Genomic DNA, 19,316 nt, shown 5'->3' on the forward strand with positions numbered 1-19,316 from the left:
TCGTACATACGTTGTACACCCGGACAAGACGCAATACAAAAAAAAATATATATAAATAAATAAAATGTTAAAAGTCTACGTTGCCACGGGCTGGGCGTCGGTACGACCCTGATCGACGTCCCCCGTGCTGGACCTTTACTGCCAGTCGCGTCCTGGATGCTGCACGGAGCGGCAGCGTTTTTCGCTTCCTGCCCCACTTTCCGGTTTCTCTTCTTCCTTTCCGTCACTTGTATCGAGTAAAAGCTGTTTGGTTTGTTTTTTTTGGCGAGTGTTTGCTTCCACTCCCCACTTGTGCCATCAAATCTGTCACGACAATCCCGTCAGGTAGGCAAAACACTTTCATTAAATGACGATTTACTTGGGCATGAAGGCCTTTCTTTTTTTTATATTTTGGAATCGTTAAAAATTCAGAAACGGAAAGGGAAATTTCAAAGGGAATTTTTAAATCCTGAGACTCGCAGCCAAAAGCCGCTTTTGAATACTAAACTTTAGGATGGGCAATAGGCTTTAGTGAATCATAATGAAGAGGCCAATGAAGTCAAAATGCACAACCAAGGCGAACAGCGTCCTTCAAACGAATTTTTAACCTAGTACATGAGAAGTTGGTTCAAGAGTTTACACAGCTTAGAGCTATAACCAAGTCTTCCGTATTTGCCTAATCCCTCTCTTTTACCGTTGACTGTGGGATAGACATAACATTTATCTGAATTAACGTTGGATTTTAAACGGAAACGTCTACAAAACATGGCAGGATACATGTCAACCTGCTTCTTTTTTTTTTTAATAAAAAAAGTGCAAGTTTTACATTTAAGTAATAAAAAAGAGTCTGCCAGAAGACATTCAGAAAAAAGACAGAAAAAAAAAGAAGTTTGGAATTTAATTCAAGTTGATTTTCAACTGTCGCTTTTGTTTTTGGGAATGCGTAGTGCGTCGAAATACACGACAGCTAAAGTCACAGCTGGCCGAGACGACCAGACATTTCGATTTTTGACCTTCAGACACATTTTTTTGTGACTAAATTTTTCTTTAACGCGGCAGCTTTCCTTTTTTTTTTGTGTGTGTGTCCACTTTTTATTCTCTGCCGTGTTATCCCGTTAAAGACACAAGGATGCAGTCTGTTCCAGTTCACGTTACCACATCTTCCTTTTAAGGTATTTTTTCAATATTCAGCTTGTTTGGTTTTCTTCTCCTCCTCCCTAGCCGTTTTTAACACGAACAAAAAATGATTGCCCGAAAAATTTGAAAAGTTTAAGGGCAGATGTCGTCACCAGTGCAGCATCTTAAAACTTATTCAGACTATAACAAACAATCGGCAGCCCGTAATATTGTTGGGTTGGGTGATCGTTGGGACGGATTCATTTATAGACACGCAGCTCATCTCTCTTTGAGTTGTTTCATCTTTCCCATTTTTTTCCCCCTTTTCCTTAACACGTCCCACACTGCGTCGCCGGCTTTATATTCCCACTATCCGAAATACGTGCGACGACAGATGGGGCGATTTTTGGAACGGTTGGGATCGAACTCGGTGAGCCAGAGCCTCAAAAACACTGGCGCCCAATCTCAATTTAATCAAACGCAATAGGCGAACAAGTTGCCAAAGCGCTGATCAATAAACGTCCTAGCTGTCGTTTCTTATGAATTGGTGATCAAATCACTTTAATCCATCTTTCTTTTTCCTACTTGCCAACGACGATACTGTGAACGACAGATTTTCGCTCGTGTACACGTCACGAGCAGCTGACCCTCAATGCGTTACCGGAAAAGAACAAGCGGTAACACAAGAATATTATCCTTGAACACAAAAACAAAGATACCAATCGTATACATAACAATGCAGACTTGTTTTCTAATGAAGGAGGGGAACAAAATCCCTCAAATGACGTACTTCCAGGGATCTGTCAAAAAAAAGAAAAGGGATTGCGATTGAATCTTCAGGGAGTGAAGCGACCATCTTTGTTTTTAGAAAAAGAGAAGACGCGAGAGTGCAGCTCGATTGATTCATTATATGCAGTTATTAGTCTCATATGCGAAGGGCTTCACGAGAAAAGGATTAGACGGGGAAATGGGGGAGTCAAACCAAAAAAAAAATTGCGTCGCATCAAGCTTTCGAGTGGAATAGTTGGAAGCGTATCATTCACTGCCGCGCCATAATCAAAGGAAGTTTGCCAAAAGAGGGAAGAAAAAAAAATTATTAAACTGACAGTTGTCAAACGCATGTCATCTTAATAAATTTCACCGTAGTTTTTAGAAGCAATTATGAGAGCTTTGATTGCAAAAAAAAAGTTCCCACACCTGCTCGTCAGTCACGCCATCAAATGAGTATAAGATCAGCATAAAAAATTGCTCAACGAAAGAGAAAAAAAAACTATGCCACGGTTTTTAAATCAAAGTTAGAAAATATGGCAGATTTCTTAATATTTAATTAATTTCTTTTCTCATTTTTTTTTTCAAATGAAAACAAAAAAAAAAATAGATCCGGGAAAAAAGGAAATGATGGCCAAACAAAAGTTGGTGTTATACGACAACAACTGCCTGTCGTGACGGGACAGTGAACGAACGACATTCGATACAACAACTCGTCCGTAATCATCGCCGTCCATACGTTACGTTTACAATTGCAAACCATGTTGTGCTCGAGCCACGGCGACGCCCTCGCAAACTGTCAGACAGTGAGCAGCAATAATGACCATAGCAACGCCACCGATAACAATTACATCAACGAGACGCAAACCTCCGTGGGATTCTCGTTTGCCGACGGGGCTTCCAGTCGGACCACTCCAAAAGCCATCACCGACAGCGACATTGCATTTGACGGCGGTTCCACCACCAGCAACTGGAGCGACTTGTTTGCAACAGCCGGCTCAGCGCCAGCCGGCCCTGGCAATGCCACCCTGGCGGGAGGAGGATTCGGAGCTGAAGTGATGATTCCCCTCTATTCAGTCATCTTCATTCTGTCCGTGTTGGGCAACATACTCGTCATTGTGACGCTGACGCAAAATCGCAGGATGCGTACCGTCACCAACGTCTTTCTCCTTAATCTAGTAAGTGACATTCACCGTTTCCAATAGAAATACAAACACATAATGTGATAGAAAAGCTATATATCAAGCGATAGACGATCAGTACCGCGCCATCCTATCTGTTGCCTATCGGTTTGATTACCTCCCAAGTCCCCACACTTTATCACGTACGAGCTGCCACTGAATCCGATTGGTCCACAGTATATTTATATACACACATGGTGTATATATCATGAAACAGCAGACGGATCATCTCTTGTTTTTCCTCCGCCGAGGAAACGAGCTGGAAGTAAACTTGTTTACGAATTGCCATGTTTTGTTTGTTTGTTTTTTTCGCTACGTGACGCTATACACACCCTCCCCTTTTAAGGCCCCCTCCATTCCTCGTTACCTCTCAATATTTCGTTTTTTATTACAAGAGACGGCGAACACGGTTGAATTTTAAATAAAACATACAAAAAAGAAAATAATTAAATAAACCGGGTTGAATGCGAGTTCAACGTTCGGATGTCAAAACATTTCGACGGTGAGGCTGTGACAAGAAAAACGGTACACTACCAACTGCATTCTAGACTGAGACGTCTAAAACTTAGTTGACGTCGAACTACATGGAACGGCACGTCCCACTCGTAGACTGATGGCGTGTTACGGCAATCGATCTCGTCCAATCCCCTACTGATTTGTTTTGTTTTTTTTCCCTTCACGCTTTTGTTTTATTCCGTAGAGTTCCTCCCTTTTTCTTTCTGACAACTAGATCGCAATTCTTTTTTTGGGCCGTTTTTCTGACACTTTTTTGTGTTGCCCTTCATTGCAAATCCGCTAGATGTGTTTGATGCCCTTTCTGCTGTATAAATCGTTGATACAGTGCAATGCCCTCAAGTGCAGCCGACTGCCCTTAACTGAATATTCAATCGAGGGCGGTATGTCAACGCCACTTTGGTTTTACTGTCTGCGCGCCACAATCCCGTCCGTTGTCGCTTATTCATGTTCTGTCTGTTGTTTGTTTTTTAAAAGCCAAAAGCGTCTACGTCTTTCGAGTGGTTTTCATTTTAGCTCGAATATTTTTGCGGCTGACGAACGTTTGTAAGCAAAATAGGGAAAAGAGAGCTGAGAATAGAATAATAGGCCTAGCCAGCTGTGAGATCGAGAAAACGGCAATGGTCTGGAGCCACAACGGAAGCACTTTTAAGCATTGCAATGGGTAAACGTTGAACGATGAAACACGACTAGTACTGTCACTGAAGACTGACGTTGTCGTTCTCAAAGCCTTTTTTGGAGGTAGAAGATACTTAAAAAAAAAAAAATTTCACAAAGATGAAAAGATAGCCGTAATTGAATTCCATAAATAGGCATATTCGTAACACAAAGAGAAAAAAGGATGCAACGATTTCAGGTAAGGTTCCCCCCCCCCTTTTTTTTAAGTGATATTGCAATGCCGTAGAAGGAAAACTACGCCCTACCAATCTTCGTTTGCAATTCGTCAGCGAGACAACTCACGAAACCAGAAATTAGTCGCAAAAAAAAAATTGATAGTCTTACCAAAAGATGCAAAAAAGCAAGATGAAACGAGCGAGAAAAAAAGGTAAATGCATCAAAGGGTGCCATGGCAATGTAGTGCAACGACTTCAAATCGAATGAGTCGACAAAAGTCACATTCGTACCCTGACGTCTGTGATCGTGAGTTTCACCTATCTAATCCCACATTCCATCAATTTGACATTTTTCTTCATGCAACTTTCTTTTTCCCCCACCCGTGCTATGATCAGAAATACGGTTCCATTGACGATTGCAGCTGGTCTCATCAATAAAAGTGAGGCCACCTGTCAGGCAATCTCTTTTCTCGTTATAAAAGAAGAGCACAAGTCCAGAATGAAGAGGGAAGAACTAGGAATCCAATCACCATTGGACTTCGGCTGGATAACCAATATCGATCTGGCGAAAGCTTACACACACACACACACACACACGAAATATATTGACAATTTCAGGAGCGAAGTGGGTGGGAGAGGGGCCGAATTGGGCAACGCCAGATCTTGATCCAAGCGCTATAATTAGATGTGAACAACAAAAAAGAACGCGAGAACAGCAATCTAATTGAAAAAACAATCTCGCATGCACTTTTTCCTTTTGAAACAATAAAAAAATAACGCTGAAACTGCTGAAAATTCAATGCGAGTATATTCGCTTCTCCCGTGTGAAATAAAGTTCACAAAAGGATATTTTTTTTTTTTTGTTCAGACCAAGAAATGTGAAAAGGATCAACAGATTTAGAATAGGCGTAGGACTAAAACTTGTTTTCTTTCTACAGAAGTACAAAGCGCAAGCACAACGGGCACTTTACTTGCAGTTTTGTTATTCACTTTGTAATGTTGCACGAACCCCCTCGTGAAATATGTTTGGAACGTTACAATGGGAGCAACAGACAGACGTCATGGCCGGAAGTGCTGATTGATTTTTGCAATAGTTGGATAGAAATCAAAAGCGTACGAAACTCGAGCCAATAAGTGTTGCCTCCAAAAAGGAGACTTTTGAACAAACAAACAAAATGGGTAGTCCAATTTACAGGAGTCTAACTATACAAAGCATTTACTACTTGCCGTACATTCGAGCAGCTTTTCTCTTGCGCTTTCATTTTCAAAGGTATCAAATACTCGGTTAAAGAAAAGAATAACAAAATGTATGACTTGTTGCTAACTTAATGGAAACTAAAATCCGCACAGACTGCAAGAAGCTGCAGCAACAAGCAATGCTTTAAAACAGAGAAAAATTATTCAACCGTGAATAACTTTTCATTTGGTACATCCCTCATCGGAAGACTAATCAAAACGCATACAACCGAGCGGGTCTTACGCCATTCCGAATTTAAAAATGCAAATCGATATTCAGCAAGCCGACGTACACGCAGATGGTTGGGTATTTGTGAGTATATCACCGATTGACTCATCCTTTCTCATTCTTTTTGCCTTGGGCAGTCTGTCACGCAAAATCTATTTCCGTTTGTACGACACAACAGCAGTGAGTGATGAACAATATTGACCCGTACCGGATGTCGGCCCGTCTATTATTCCACTACATCTATCGACCTTATTAAACACCAAACCCAATGCGCAATAACAATATTTTAAAAAAGGAACTCGGGAATCGAACGCTAACGAGGACACATATTTGTACAACACGTTCCTTATTCATAAAAGAATTCATTAGATCGCTGCCAGAATTGTTCTGAAAAAGAAACAAATAAGAAAAAAAAATGATATTTCACATGCCTCTGAAAAGGTTGGCGTGAAGAGATCGCTAAGTCGGGAGACGTTGCGGGGAAAAATAAATGGGATACGTCCGTGTCAAACTACTGGGATGGTCATTGTGTCTGTCGGGACTTTTATGTTGCATTGCCGACAGCTATTGTTACTGCACCTGTATTTACTGCCCACTAAGAATGGGATCTCTGGTAAGGCCTTGATAACACTCGAACGACTCGCATGCAGTCAGCATATGCCTGCAATTAAGTTCCTGCGGCGCAGAAAAAAAAAGTGCGTGACTGGCACGGAAAGTCTGCAAGAGAAGCACTTTCTTCACGTACGGTTAGATCACGTAAGGACGTTTTCACATACAAACGTCCTACGGCCATAACGAAAAAAATAGTCTAGAGAATTGCTGCAAATGGGTTCAATTGAGAAGTCGATCATTTGTTACATGGCATAGCATCTGCGGAATGATTTGCAGACACGAAGGAGCGAACATGTTACCCTATTCCACGCCCAATAAAAATAAAAAAAAATAGCAAAAGCTACCGTCTAATTCTTACCATTTTTTTATGATCAAACAGGCTATCGCTGATTTACTTCTCGGCGTTTTCTGCATGCCTTTCACGCTCATCGGACAACTGCTACGAGATTTCATTTTCGGTAGCTTCATGTGCAAAACCATACCTTACTTTCAAGGTGAGTGAAACATCATCATTGATAATCCTCCCCCACTGACACTTTCAAGTACGACGTACTTCCCCTGACTGCTAACTCTAGCCGAATTTTTAAATTTGAATTCAATGGCGTCATGCCACAAAAAGAAAAGGACAACAAGTTTATTTATATACTTGTTTGGAACTTCCTTAGCCTAGTGCTTAAAATAGCACGTGAAAGCGAAGCCAGATTTAAATGAACACCGATTTTATTGTCGAGTCGTAGCCAGGTGACGCAACAACCTCGGATATAACAAATGGCAAGTAAGGCAACGATACGCAATCTACCCATCCAATTACATTCGAGCAGCGCTCGAATTTCCATCAAATTGTCATCACGCTTCGTTGAAATTGCTAGCAGATCAAGCAGACTCGTTTTCGGAAGCAAAGAGATGATATAAGAAAGACGGTAGTCTGCAGAAAGGGAAACTAGCAGATTGATTTTCTCAAGTAGAAAACCGCGTCGTAGTCAGCGAACTTTCCCCAACGCTTGTTATGAATCAAAAGCGTAAAATCGCACGACTACCGAAAAGTGAATTTCTTTCCCCCCCCTTTTCGTAAGCCTATAGAAGTTGATTGACTCGAGGAACCAAGAATACTAATTGAAACAAGAGTATTCATGAGATTATTCATGACTTGGAAATGTGTAGAAACAAACGAGTTGCTAAGCAATTGCACGATCCCCAATTTACATATTCACGACCAAGGTTCGCGTAGGCTCCGAGTGAGACGTCACATGGCCTTCCATCTAACCCAATCAATGGCAATTAATTTTTTCCGTCACTAAAAACGGTTTTGGGAATTACGAAAACAACCACGCCCCACCTGATGATAATGGAGATTCAGCAACTATTTATCAGCAAGGACAATCAAAAGGTGCATTCCATGAAAAACTGCGCCTGTTCTTTTAATTAGCAAGAGGTTGAGGGAGTAGAACAAAGGGAAAAGAAGCCGCAAAGTGCAGCACTGTAGAACACAAATTATGCCAACTCTTCCGCTCTGCTCATTTCCATCTACGGGGCCAATAATAGCTTATTAAATTTTTAAGCAACTTCCTAGCTCTGATGAACTAAGAGGGGACCAAGAAAACGTTTTTTAATGTGCCTAGTAAGTCAAAACAAGCATAGCGTAGATATGGAAAGGAAACCTTACCCTGCCAGTTCACGATACGTGAAAGACCGGGAAATACCTCAAGAAATATTGATCAAGTGCATTGTTTTACTGTGGACGAATGAAGCATCAACATGGAGAGGGAAACTGGGTTCAAACTATCCGCAAATAGCTCAATGTGATGACACTAAATTACCATCTCATTCGAAATAGACTGGGTCAACATGGGTCGAGAATTTTATAGCGGTTTACTGTCTATGAATACTAAACGATGTGCCCACCTACGATGACAAGTTATTATAATGCAAATTGTATACACGACCGACCACACCCATCTGTACGATACTCAAATTGCAGTCAAGTTATTTTGATTTCTCAATAGCGTCGCCATGGTAATCTTAAAGTAGATGCATCACATGCAAATCCAGATAAGTTTGAGATGGCGGCTTTTGATCAATGGCTATTGAATTAAAATTTCAAACTTGAACGCCAGATATTCATTAGTGAAGAACCCGTGTCGCCAAATCCACGTTACAACCTTTCATCTTCTAAATTCGTTTGATAATGACAAGGGAATATCGTGCCACTTTCTCTCATCTTTTTGACGTAGCATTTCGTAGAAAACAACCGCGAAATACTTCGTTAGTAGCTTGGGCAAAATCTACCTATTCCAGTTAAGAAAAGCCACTCTTGTTGCAAGTCAAGCAAAGCTAGTCTATTAAATAAAGTTGAAAACAAAATCTACTGCCTCGCAAAACGAACTCTATAAAGCAGCTATTAAATTCAGCTATGGAAATCATTAACAAAATAGCGTAGACGGGTTTTATAGCGTCGTGTGCGTTCACCCTTTAAAAACAACTTCCCGGGGCCCGTAAAAAAATAAAACACACCCCAAAAAAAGTCAAGTGATTTTAAAAGAACGGCTATAATTTTCTACTTTTGTCAAACCGATTTGGCACGTCGACACAAAGTAGGATGCTTCTACGTTAGAAGACAAAAATAAACAGAACATTGAGAAGGACGTTCGCTCCTATCGCTTTCGCATGTCCACCATCAGTCGCATTGATGGATCCTCCAATTTCAGCCATTTCACATACGCAAAAACAACAAACCATTCATTTGGACAAGCAAAACAGCGCATTACTTTCGTGTCATGCATACGGGTAATATGGATGACGACAAATTTCACGACAGTTCAAGTACAAGTGATCTATTTACGGTTCAATTCCTATCTTCAATCAAAAAAGAAATAGCTCGTTCAACCAAAAACATTCCAGCTGTCTACTTCATCCAAAGTCCAAACCAATTCTTTATGACGACCCACTTACTTTGTTCACCCATCCATCGTTTTTCATTTACCAAACTGCAAAATGAAAATAAAAAAAACTTCCCTCTTTACTTGCACAAATATAGCCATTTTTGCATATTACAAAGTATAGAATATTGAAAACCAATCTTTTCTTTTTCATTTTTTTTTTTTTGTCTGGCGGGAAACAAAATGGAATGGGCGGCAGCTGTTTCGGTCGCAGTTGGCGTTTGGACGCTGGTGGCCATCTCGCTCGAACGTTACTTTGCTATTTGTAGGCCGCTCAAATCTCGCATCTGGCAGACGCGATCTCACGCCTACAAGATGATCGTCGCCATCTGGATTCTTAGCCTTTCATTGTGTCTACCCGTGGCCGTTCTTAGTCGTCTCAAACCAATAAGAGAAACAGGTAAGCCATACCACAAGTAAAAACCTTTGTCTGTGGCGGATTCAACGAAAAGGAAGATCCATAAAAAGTTGGTAACATCGGTGTCACCTTGAGCACAGGTTAACGTACACAAAGCCGATGAAAAACCACGTGTGCAATAACCAGTAGGAAATTGCGACTCGGACCAACGCGAACGTTGCATGGTTAAGATAATCCTGAAGTATTTCTATAGACATCAGTTGAGTAGTTTGCTTTGAAAGGCGTACTGTGTAGAGTTGTTCTTTGAAGTATAAAATACGAGAAGGGAATTACGACGGACACATCCAACTATCCCCGGCGAACTTTGAGAGAGCACAGGAGAAAACTTGGGAAGAAAAGCAAACGTTAGATGTCCCTGGTGGAGTGACATGTTAAAATAGAAAGAAAAAAAACTACTCCCAACCAAACAAGCAGATTCCATTATTTTGGCCGGCTTTTCAGATGGAAGGCACAAAATCAAGAATATCAAACAAAAGCTTAATCCGCCAAAACACGAGATGAAAGCCGCTACTCAAAACACTCAACGAATTCAACGGTTCAAAAGTTTGCAGACTGGTTTTCATTTCCTCCCCCATCTTGGACGAATATCGTCGAGAAAAATGACTAAGAGGCAAGGGTACATTATTTTGGAATAGGTCAGAATCATCAACAAAGACTCTCCCACTTTCTCAAAGTAGAACACAACATGGCAACAATTGTTCTCTCCTTCAACTATCTTTTATCTAGCCTGCGGACTTTTAACAACATGCATTTCAGCCCGCGAATAAATTTACAGCTTGCCTTTCATGCCAAATAGATCCCATTACAGCAACACGTTGTGTGGAAAAAGGCACCAAAAATTGCTGTTCCGACATATTACATAATTCCAAACATGGTATCGGTTTGAAAAGTTACGAGCCTTTAAAGACCCATACGAAAAATGTTCTGTTTGCAAGAACGTCATGTCTACATCCAATCGTGGCTAGAAAAATTACAATAGCAAGAAATCCCTAAAAGTTCGGCATGTAAGCTGCATGGCCTTTAAAACACGTGTCTTGATATTAGAAAAGACGTGGGCGCGAATAATCAATGCTATAATGAAACAGATTGAAAATTTCACAACAGAAAACTTACAACAACTGAATGAAAGAAACGACTGGTGTTTCATTGAAATATTCAATCAAAAAGAAATAATCGGCTAGCACAATGGCCGCCGTCTGCCAGTTTCACCCATGAATGAACACGCTGATGAATCCTTTCATGGTGAATTGCAAACACGCGAAAAGAAACTATGACGTCGACAGACAATTACAGTTTCGGAGGGAAGGCGAATATGAGGCAATAGAAAAACAGATCGTGGGGACATTTTCATCAAAAACCGTCACACTAATTTCAAAGAAATTAATCTGAATAATTTGACTCACCATGCTTGTAGGATGGTTTTAGCAGTAATGGATATACTTTTGGCGCGAACGAAGCCAAAAGTGCTGGCGAGGTGCAAGTAGATCTTTCTGCAGGATTCGAAGCCATAATTCTAATGGAAATAAACAGACAATGATAATATCAGCAATTGGCACATTAAAAAAAAATAAATGAATACAGTTCAATAGTTTGTCAAACACAATTACTTACTCGGCACTCTCAGTGTTGACTCACACCACACTCTATCACGTCGCCACAACTAGAAGGAAAATGACGAAACTGCATTGTCACTTTGCCAACAATAGTTACCCTGTAACAGCGTTGTCACTAATATATTTTTTGTTGTATTTTTTTTTTTTTATTTTCCTGTCTTAATTAGTTGGATAGCTACAGGATGCTAGACTTATCATTGTTGACACACAAAAAAATAAGCTTCTTTACACAATAATAAAACGTTCAATAACGCTTATGCCAAGAAAAAGTTGTAATCCAACCCTGCTCTAAGACGATAACATGGAATGAGACAGCTGTGTCGATGAAAGACGAAATGTTTTTCGGTGCAGTACCTTAATTCCACAATTGCCATGCACCAACTAGCTTAGTTACTTAGTACGTTTCGTTACGTTCACGTGGCATCAAAAGAAAGAGGAAAAAAGAAAAAATCCTTTTTACCTCGTATTGGTCAAATGTACAGAAATACATTTTGCAGTTGGTTTCTCGTTAATTGAAGGCCGAGGGGGCAAAGGCTTACTGGACGCCATTTTTCCAGCCACATTCCAACTGAATGGTGATCAGGTTTTTCAATTCACAATCCCATCCAATAAAAAAAATACGGCATCATCAATTGAATTTAATTCTGTGAAGAGATTCAATCAGTCACCGAGGAAATGCCTGCATGATGAACTATTGCCGGCATGACAAAAGCCAGCTTCGTTGACATTAGTGCAGCTTAACGAGGAATTGGTGCGCGTTGATTCGTCTGATTACAAATCTAAGCTTACTTTTTTTCGTAAATTTGATTCGTCGACAGGCCCTCCGGTCGGTTTCGGTTAGCTTTGGCAAAATCCTACCTAACAAGATTTTGATTTGTGATGTTACTACCCAATCGGAAATAATGCAGACGACTGAGCAAAATTGACGACTGATGAAAGTTATTTGCCACGAACAAGATTCCGTCTATTTCCAAGATTTCTAGGACTAACCAATCCGTTTAATCACCTAGACTACATGTTACTTGGGTGACTAGGACGTAGTAACTGCGTACGATCAACAATTTGTTTCGAAAATAGAAGATCTTTTGCCAGTTTTGTTCTAAGTATAACGTAAAATGCTAGGTTTAGTTTATCCTGCTATTCACATATAAATAAAACAAACTTTAACGTGGTCGTTTTTCAATTGCAGGTCGGCATAAGTGTCGAGAAGAATGGCCTGATGCCGTCAGTGAGAAAGCCTACAATCTTTTACTGGTATGAAGCCTCAATTACCAAGTCTAAAAAAAACCTTACAGACAGTATAATCGATCAAAGTGAAAATGTTATCGTAGGACGTCATCTTGTTAGTCCTGCCACTTCTCATCATGGGGCTTGCCTATTGGTTAATCGCAGCCCGCCTATGGAGAGGATTGCGTCACGAGACAGGTGGAAACAGCAGCACTAACAATTGCAGTCGCTTGCAGACAATGATGGCCGCCGACGTTACCGCTCCGCTTGCCAATGTCTGTGGTTCATCCTGTACAGGTGAGGACACACACGAGAGATAGCAAATGGCTTCGTTTTTCCTTACTTTTCCTTTCTAAGAACCACAACTTCAATACCAACGATGAGAAATTCGTTGGTTAGTGAGAAAAGCGTAGTAATAATAGAACTTACGTGGCACTTGAAGCAAGCTTGTATCACAGCGAATCTTCAATATCTTACTCGTCAAAAGCCTTGAGATGGAAAACTATCAGGACAAAATAATTGAATCTCTACTCAAGTTAAACATTTTTTTCTTCCGTCACTACGGAAATCCTGCGCAAACAAGGCGTCTGCAAAAACCGAAGCGAGCGACTCCAATCGGCACATCACCTTTTACTTTTTTTTTTCTAAAAATGTACACTTTGTTCCATGAAAGGATTATCGAAAATAACTCTGGGGAAGAGATTGTCGGAAAGTGCAGTCTTAATCTCACTCAATGCTTTAAAGTTACCAATTTAAATTGGCTTAATTTATTGTGAAAGGCATTACATTCCCACGTACTCCCCAAGTAGAAGCTAGTATCGTGATGGAGTGTTTAATCCAAACACATTTAAGATGTAATTAGACAACGTGAATTAATCGCATCCCAAAATGGTGGATTTGAATAAGAAAAGAGGATTTCAGAACAATTTTGCTTACATCAATCGAATTGTGAATTGCCACAGGCATTCCCGGCATCAACGGCAGGCTACTGCCTACTCTCATTTACTTCTCTATTTCCCCTGACAGCACAGATTATTTTCTAACGCACCGTGGAGAGCGTCAACTTTTGAATTATTTGAAATGTGTGTGTCTACCTACAGTATTAAAAGTAAAATAGGTTACCAAAAGTTCGTTTTTCCCCTTTATACTGGAGAATTTTTAGTTTCGCGTTTCGTGTGTACGTATACCAGAATATTCTTAAGAAATTTAGAGCTGCTTAAGCAACGGCTCGGAATAGCGTCTAATCGATTTCGGGGTTCCAACAGTACACCTTCCACTAGGAGTCTTAATGAAAGAATTTATTTCACTATCTAGAATATCATTCGCTTTACGGTACTTATCGCTAACACACCGGAAATGTCACGTTCACAGCAGTTTTAGATTGAAAGGGGCGAAAGAAATCATTAAGGCGTCTCCTTCTTTCCCTGTGCACAGACAAATAAATCGATAGTATCTGATGGGGTATTTCTTCCACCCCGAAACCTAAAAATAGAATCATAAGTAAAGTTTCTTCGCCCGGCTACATAGTCCAACTTCTGGGCCGTGTCTTGGAAAATGTCAATCATACTGCCGTTAGCGACAGTCCCTGGTTCAATAAAAGGAAAAAAAAAATCATCTGACAAACGGCTCTATTTCTGTGCGCGTGCCTGAAGAACCGGTGCAAAACTGTCAGATCCGATAAAATGATTAATGCATTTATAAAATGATTTTCAACTTAAAGAAAACATTGTACTTAATTTAGAGAGATACCAGGAGCCTGAAACGTCGATTCAATCGGACATGATGACCAGCCAGCAAAGCTACCCACACACAAGTCCAAGCGCGGCCAAAAAATCTACTGTGATCCAGTGGCCGTTACGGAGCAATCACCGCCATCTCTGCTGTCATCCTCAAGTGGAAAGAAGCGTCACGCATCAGCAAAGAAGTGGCAACGAAATAGCGTGGAGAGGAGGTTCGCAGTCACAACAGGGTAACCAACAAAGGGCGGCCTCGACAACTGTTCAGATTATGGACTATCGTTTAGCGGCTCGCTATGGTGTCCGATCTACATATACGGACAAAAGCGTCTGGGCAAAGAAAAAAGTCATTCGAATGCTTTTCGTTATTGTCTTTGAATTCTTCCTGTGCTGGGCACCTCTATACGTCGTCAACACTTGGTAATCATTTGAAATAATCCAATCGTGTCGATTCAGAATCGTAAAAATCGTCTTCACCTATCTGCGGGTTGAATTTCACTGAAGGTACACATTTGATCCAACGAGTCTCTACGAGCAGATGGGTCACACGGAAATCGCGTTGACTCAGCTTCTTGCTTATCTATCGAGTTGCTGCAATCCTATCACCTACTGTTTCATGAACGAAAAATTTCGCAATGCATTTCTCAGCGCCTTCGGATGTGGGCCACAAGGTCGGGGTTTCGGAAGAGCTCCCAATCGCAGTACCGATCTCCTGTCAGCTTCATTTAACGACAGTTTCAATCTTGGTCGCCGAACTACGAACAAAAGTAAGTAATAACTGTATACCATTTAACTAATACCCAATCCACACTCCCACATCCCAAAAACATGAGGCTCTGTTTCCCATACGTATGCGCTTCCGGCCGTTACAATTCAAAAGCTTTCTATTTACATGATTTATGATCTACTCATACCAACGTAATCTTTTGAGTTACGGCTTTGCCTCGTTCCATATATAGAAAACAACTATGTTACATTTCTCTAAGCGGCTTCCTAAAAAAGAAAATGGAAAGTGAAAGGTTCATTTCGTCATAGTGTTTAAACCTGAAACACCGCACAACCTCCGCATGATTCTTAATCGGATTACCTGAATTAGATATGTTGCAAGATGTTGAGTAGGAGTAAACTTAATGTCGCTTAAACATCAACGGATTTTTAGATCTTTTTTTCTCTTGCGCTCCCGCTCGTTCAGTTTCTCCCTTTGGCCGGTTGACATTAACGGCCAAGAGCTACCAAACCCGTCGTTACCCCATCACACTTGGCATGTCGTTGTAGGTCAGCATCGCGATCGTCATGTCGTCTTGTTACTCCAGGAAACGCACGTTTGACCACCAATGCCACGACCATTGTCGAGACTGCTCTTTTTGATGGAGATTCTGGAGAAATCGGAGCTATGCTAGCGGCGTCCAGATCTTCCCAAGCGGACTAAGATTTTAAAATAAAATAAAATGAAGACTTGTTCATTCCAACCGCTGTCGAATTCCCAAGCTGCTGCAACCTAGCAAAAGGCGAGCTGAAGAAATCAAAGGTGAAGCTGCCATCAATACGAAAGATACACAGGAACACGATGTTTTTACATTATCCGATCTCAGTTCGACATTTCATGTACGCCACTTAAGCTATTATTGTGATCGATGTTTAATAGTTGGTTAATGTTACCTTCCAAATCATCCACTCGGCAAATGTAAGGTATATGCAATATGTCGAACACCGATTTTTTCATTACGTTGTCAATATACGGTTTTACTGCCAATAGCTGCTATGAATATTTACAAAGGAGTCGTCGAGTCTAAAGCCTGGTAGACAGCGGATGGTACATGCTATCGCGGAGGTCACAGGGTGACACGGAGATGAGGCAAAGAGGCAAATTCGCTGGTCAGAACTGCTTCAAATTTTACCGCTTCAACACTTTTATAAACGTGTCTCTGGGAAGTTCAATATTGGCAATGCTTTTCATTCGCTTTTTGCCTTCGGCTTGACGCTTCAGGAGTTTCATCCGGCGCGAGATGTCCCCACCATAGCTAAATATAAAATTTTAGGGGATACATTGAAAATCAAGTACAGAATCTAGTTTAATAGACTTGCCACTTGGCTGTGACGTCTTTTCGTAGTGCGGCAACGTTCTCCCTGGCCACCACTTTGCCTCCGACGACAGCCTGAATCGCCACTTGAAACATTTGCCTTGGTATTGTTTCTTGCAATCGGAGACAGATTTCCTTTCCATATTTCCTAGCTTTACTAACGTGCACAACAGTGCTTAATTCTTCTACCACCTCGCCATTCAGCATGATATGCAACTGATGAATAGAAATCTCGTTAAACAACAATAAACAATATTATTAGAGGTGAGTCTGGAATACCTTTACGATGTCCGACGCTTCAAAACCGTCTTCTTCGTAATCGAAACTAGCGTAGCCGGATGAAAGAGATTTAAGGGCATCATAAAAATCGACGGCTATCTCATTAAGGGGAAATTTAAACTGCATCATGACACGTGAACTGTCAACATTTTTGGAGTCGACCTGTACACCCCTTCGGTCCAATGCCAGCGACATTATTGGGCCCATATAGATATCTGCCAGAAAGTAATTTTTTTTACGTTACACGAGTTTAATAGTTACACCCGATTACCTGGGGTTATAATTGTTCCTAATACCATTGGCTCAAAATACCTTTTCAAGCAAATAAAATTTTTAATTTAATTTAGAACATCAACTTTAAACATTAAGCATATTAATAAACTTTTTGTGCTATTACTGTTCAATAATGCTGGGATCTGGAAAGAATGCTGGATTATTGACTACAATTTCCCTGGCTCCATATTTCTTTATATTTTTTTCACCATGTAGCTGGACTGATTTGAAAAGTAAAACATTAGTCACTACGCATGGAAGTCTAAATAAGCCACCTCACTCACTTTTGTAGGGGACCTGTATTTGTTAGGTAAATAACCATTAGTCAAATACCAACTAATTTTTAAAAGAATAGAAATTACACTAGGAACTGTGACGATGACTTCAGCTCCATATTCTTGCTCGAGACGTTGATTAAATACTTCCATGTGGAGAAGACCTAGAAAACCCAGACGCCAACCTTGTCCGAGGGCAGCACTGGAAATGAAAGCGTCAAAATAGTAAAAATAGTAAAAATGAATTTATGCATACCTCGACTCTTTGGCAACTGTGACACTGGAATCATTTAAAGTAAGCTTTTCTAAGGCGCTTCTCAAAGCTGGGGTTTCGGACTGATCCATTGGATAAACGCCAGCGAAAACCATTGGTTTGGATTGCCGAAACGAGGCTACCTCTTCGACGTTTACCAAACCCTTTTTAAACAACGTGTCGCCAACTTTTGCCTCTGTGCTAGATCGCATATTGCATACGACATATCCCACCTGGCCTGCCTGTCTGTATTGGCAGGTACGTAAACGTCATAATTCAGTTAATCTCTTTTCATCAACACGCAACTAAAGACAGATTTACATGCACGGCAGGCTGACTTCGTTAGGTCGTAGGATGCCGAGGTCTTTAATTTCATATGATTTGCCGGTATGCTTTGCGCTAATAGAGTCACCGCTTCGAATCACACCGTCGATAACTGCAATGACTGCTATTACTCCTCGGTATCTGTCGTACCAGCTATCAAACAGCAAGGCTCGAAAGGGTTTTGCGATGTCACAATTTTTGGGAGGCGGAATCCGTTCTACAATCGACTGAAGTACCGAGTCGACGTTTAGCCCTGTTTTGGCTGAAATCTAAAATAGAAAAGATATTTGTTGAATTCATTGCAAAGTTAACGAGAATGAAATTCGGAAAAATCAAATATTACGCGTAAGATGTCCTTTGGTTCAAATTCAAAAATATTTTTCATCTGAATCCCAACGCTCTCGGGGTCTGCATTTTTAAGATCTATCTTATTCATGACCGGTACTATCGTCAGATTTTTTGAAAAAGCAAGAAAAAAATTAGCTACAGTTTGCGCCTGGACTCCTTGGTTGGCGTCTACTAGAAGAATTACACCCTGACAGGCTGCTAACGATCGTGATACTTCAAATGAGAAATCCACGTGACCAGGTGTGTCAATTAAGTTCAATAGGTAGTCAATTCCTTGGTAATTATATACCAATGTGGCAGTTTGGGCTTTGACCGTGATTCCTCTTTCTCTTTCCACTTGAAGACGATCAAGCATTTGGGCTTCATGACTATCTTTGCCAATGGTCCCTGCCAAAAAACATGATCAGCTATAGCATTGCTAATTAATTGAGCTGAGATATTGAAAAGCATCATACCAGTAAGTTCTAAAAGTCTGTCAGCAAGGGTACTTTTTCCATGATCAATATGAGCTATAATTGAAAAATTTCTGATCCTCTCAATAGGGAATAAGGTCAGGTCAATTTCAGAATTCGATTTATTGGAGTAATGTTGCAAGTGACCGTGCAAGCAACTTGTTGTTGGCAAAAGCAATAGGCGTTTCTTCCTAAACAGAATCACACAGTAGAGTTTTATTCTCCTTGATTTCATACTCATGGACGGAACTCTTTCTTTTACAAATGTGGTTCACACAACATACCATGGCACGTCTTTTGTGTAGTTGCGGCTACAAACTTTTAAGGCATGGCGTATTAAACGTGATTTCCACATCGATTGGAGTATATTACAAATTACTGATAGACTATGTAATTAGCCTTTCCAGCCACCAATTGGTTAGCAAATTCTCGCAAAAACAATAGCAGGGTTAGAATTTGCTATCTGATACAACAGTAGCAGAACGTGGGAATGTGTTTTCAATTCAAAGCTAGCTACACTAAAACGACAGGTACTGACCGACAAGCGACAACCAAAATCCCAAAACTTCTTGTCAGGCGCTGTAGCGAGCGCCAAAATGAAAAACCGAAATAGTAGTGTGCGGGCCTACATTAA

At 40.6% G+C, this 19,316-nt stretch overlaps 3 protein-coding genes across 7 annotated transcripts in view; 1 reads left to right on the forward strand and 2 right to left on the reverse strand.

The window, feature by feature from the left end:
• LOC116919270 (serine-rich adhesin for platelets) overlaps positions 1–11,572 on the reverse strand; it is a 64,754-nt gene extending 53,182 nt beyond the window's left edge. Inside the window, exons 1-2 of the mRNA XM_045171348.1 lie at positions 11,433–11,572; positions 11,225–11,334 (exon numbers count right to left, since the gene is read on the reverse strand). The gene's annotated coding sequence lies outside the window, so the exon portion shown is untranslated. The remainder of the gene's footprint in view (positions 1–11,224; positions 11,335–11,432) is intronic.
• On the forward strand, positions 133–16,150 carry LOC116919275 (cholecystokinin receptor type A). 5 transcript variants are annotated; one of them, XM_045171351.1, is made up of 10 exons: positions 134–324; positions 1,101–1,151; positions 2,474–3,041; positions 6,847–6,961; positions 9,603–9,803; positions 12,624–12,688; positions 12,766–12,958; positions 14,403–14,817; positions 14,902–15,164; positions 15,711–16,150. In XM_045171351.1, exons 3-10 carry the CDS (start codon positions 2,625–2,627, stop codon positions 15,824–15,826), a joined length of 1,785 nt encoding a protein of 594 aa, XP_045027286.1. In that variant the 5' UTR covers positions 134–324; positions 1,101–1,151; positions 2,474–2,624; the 3' UTR covers positions 15,827–16,150. The 5 variants fall into 5 exon arrangements, with proteins under 5 accessions (XP_045027287.1, XP_045027289.1, XP_045027286.1 ...); XM_045171352.1 differs by lacking the exon at positions 1,101–1,151 and having other exon boundaries at positions 133–324; positions 15,590–15,727; XM_045171353.1 differs by lacking the exon at positions 1,101–1,151 and having other exon boundaries at positions 15,673–16,150.
• LOC116919273 (translation factor Guf1, mitochondrial) lies at positions 16,018–19,185 on the reverse strand. Its single transcript, XM_032925246.2, has 12 exons — positions 18,967–19,185; positions 18,686–18,873; positions 18,226–18,617; positions 17,880–18,151; positions 17,562–17,804; positions 17,393–17,507; positions 17,315–17,327; positions 17,155–17,251; positions 17,029–17,069; positions 16,758–16,972; positions 16,483–16,694; positions 16,018–16,418 (listed from the first exon to the last, which is right to left on the reverse strand). The coding sequence occupies exons 1-12, from the start codon at positions 19,035–19,037 to the stop codon at positions 16,292–16,294; spliced, it is 1,986 nt and encodes a 661-aa protein (XP_032781137.2). The 5' UTR covers positions 19,038–19,185; the 3' UTR covers positions 16,018–16,291.
• Between the last annotated feature and the right edge of the window lie 131 nt (positions 19,186–19,316).

Source organism: Daphnia magna, linkage group LG3 (assembly GCF_020631705.1).
Source record: "Daphnia magna isolate NIES linkage group LG3, ASM2063170v1.1, whole genome shotgun sequence".
In the NCBI taxonomy this organism is placed as follows: Eukaryota; Metazoa; Arthropoda; class Branchiopoda; order Diplostraca; family Daphniidae; genus Daphnia; species Daphnia magna.

Excerpts from the sequence above, each read along its gene's own strand:
- LOC116919275 (XM_045171351.1), top strand. The coding sequence starts at position 2,625 with ATGTTGTGCTCGAGCCACGGCGACGCCCTCGCAAACTGTCAGACAGTG. Across the intron at positions 12,689-12,765 it reads AAGCCTACAATCTTTTACTG|GACGTCATCTTGTTAGTCCT; the intron begins GTATGAAGCCTC and ends ATGTTATCGTAG. Across the intron at positions 12,959-14,402 it reads CTGTGGTTCATCCTGTACAG|AGAGATACCAGGAGCCTGAA; the intron begins GTGAGGACACAC and ends TACTTAATTTAG.
- LOC116919273 (XM_032925246.2), bottom strand. The coding sequence starts at position 19,037 with ATGTGGAAATCACGTTTAATACGCCATGCCTTAAAAGTTTGTAGCCGC. Across the intron at positions 18,874-18,966 it reads TACACAAAAGACGTGCCATG|GAAGAAACGCCTATTGCTTT; the intron begins GTATGTTGTGTG and ends GATTCTGTTTAG. Across the intron at positions 16,419-16,482 it reads AAAGACGTCACAGCCAAGTG|CTATGGTGGGGACATCTCGC; the intron begins GCAAGTCTATTA and ends TTTTATATTTAG.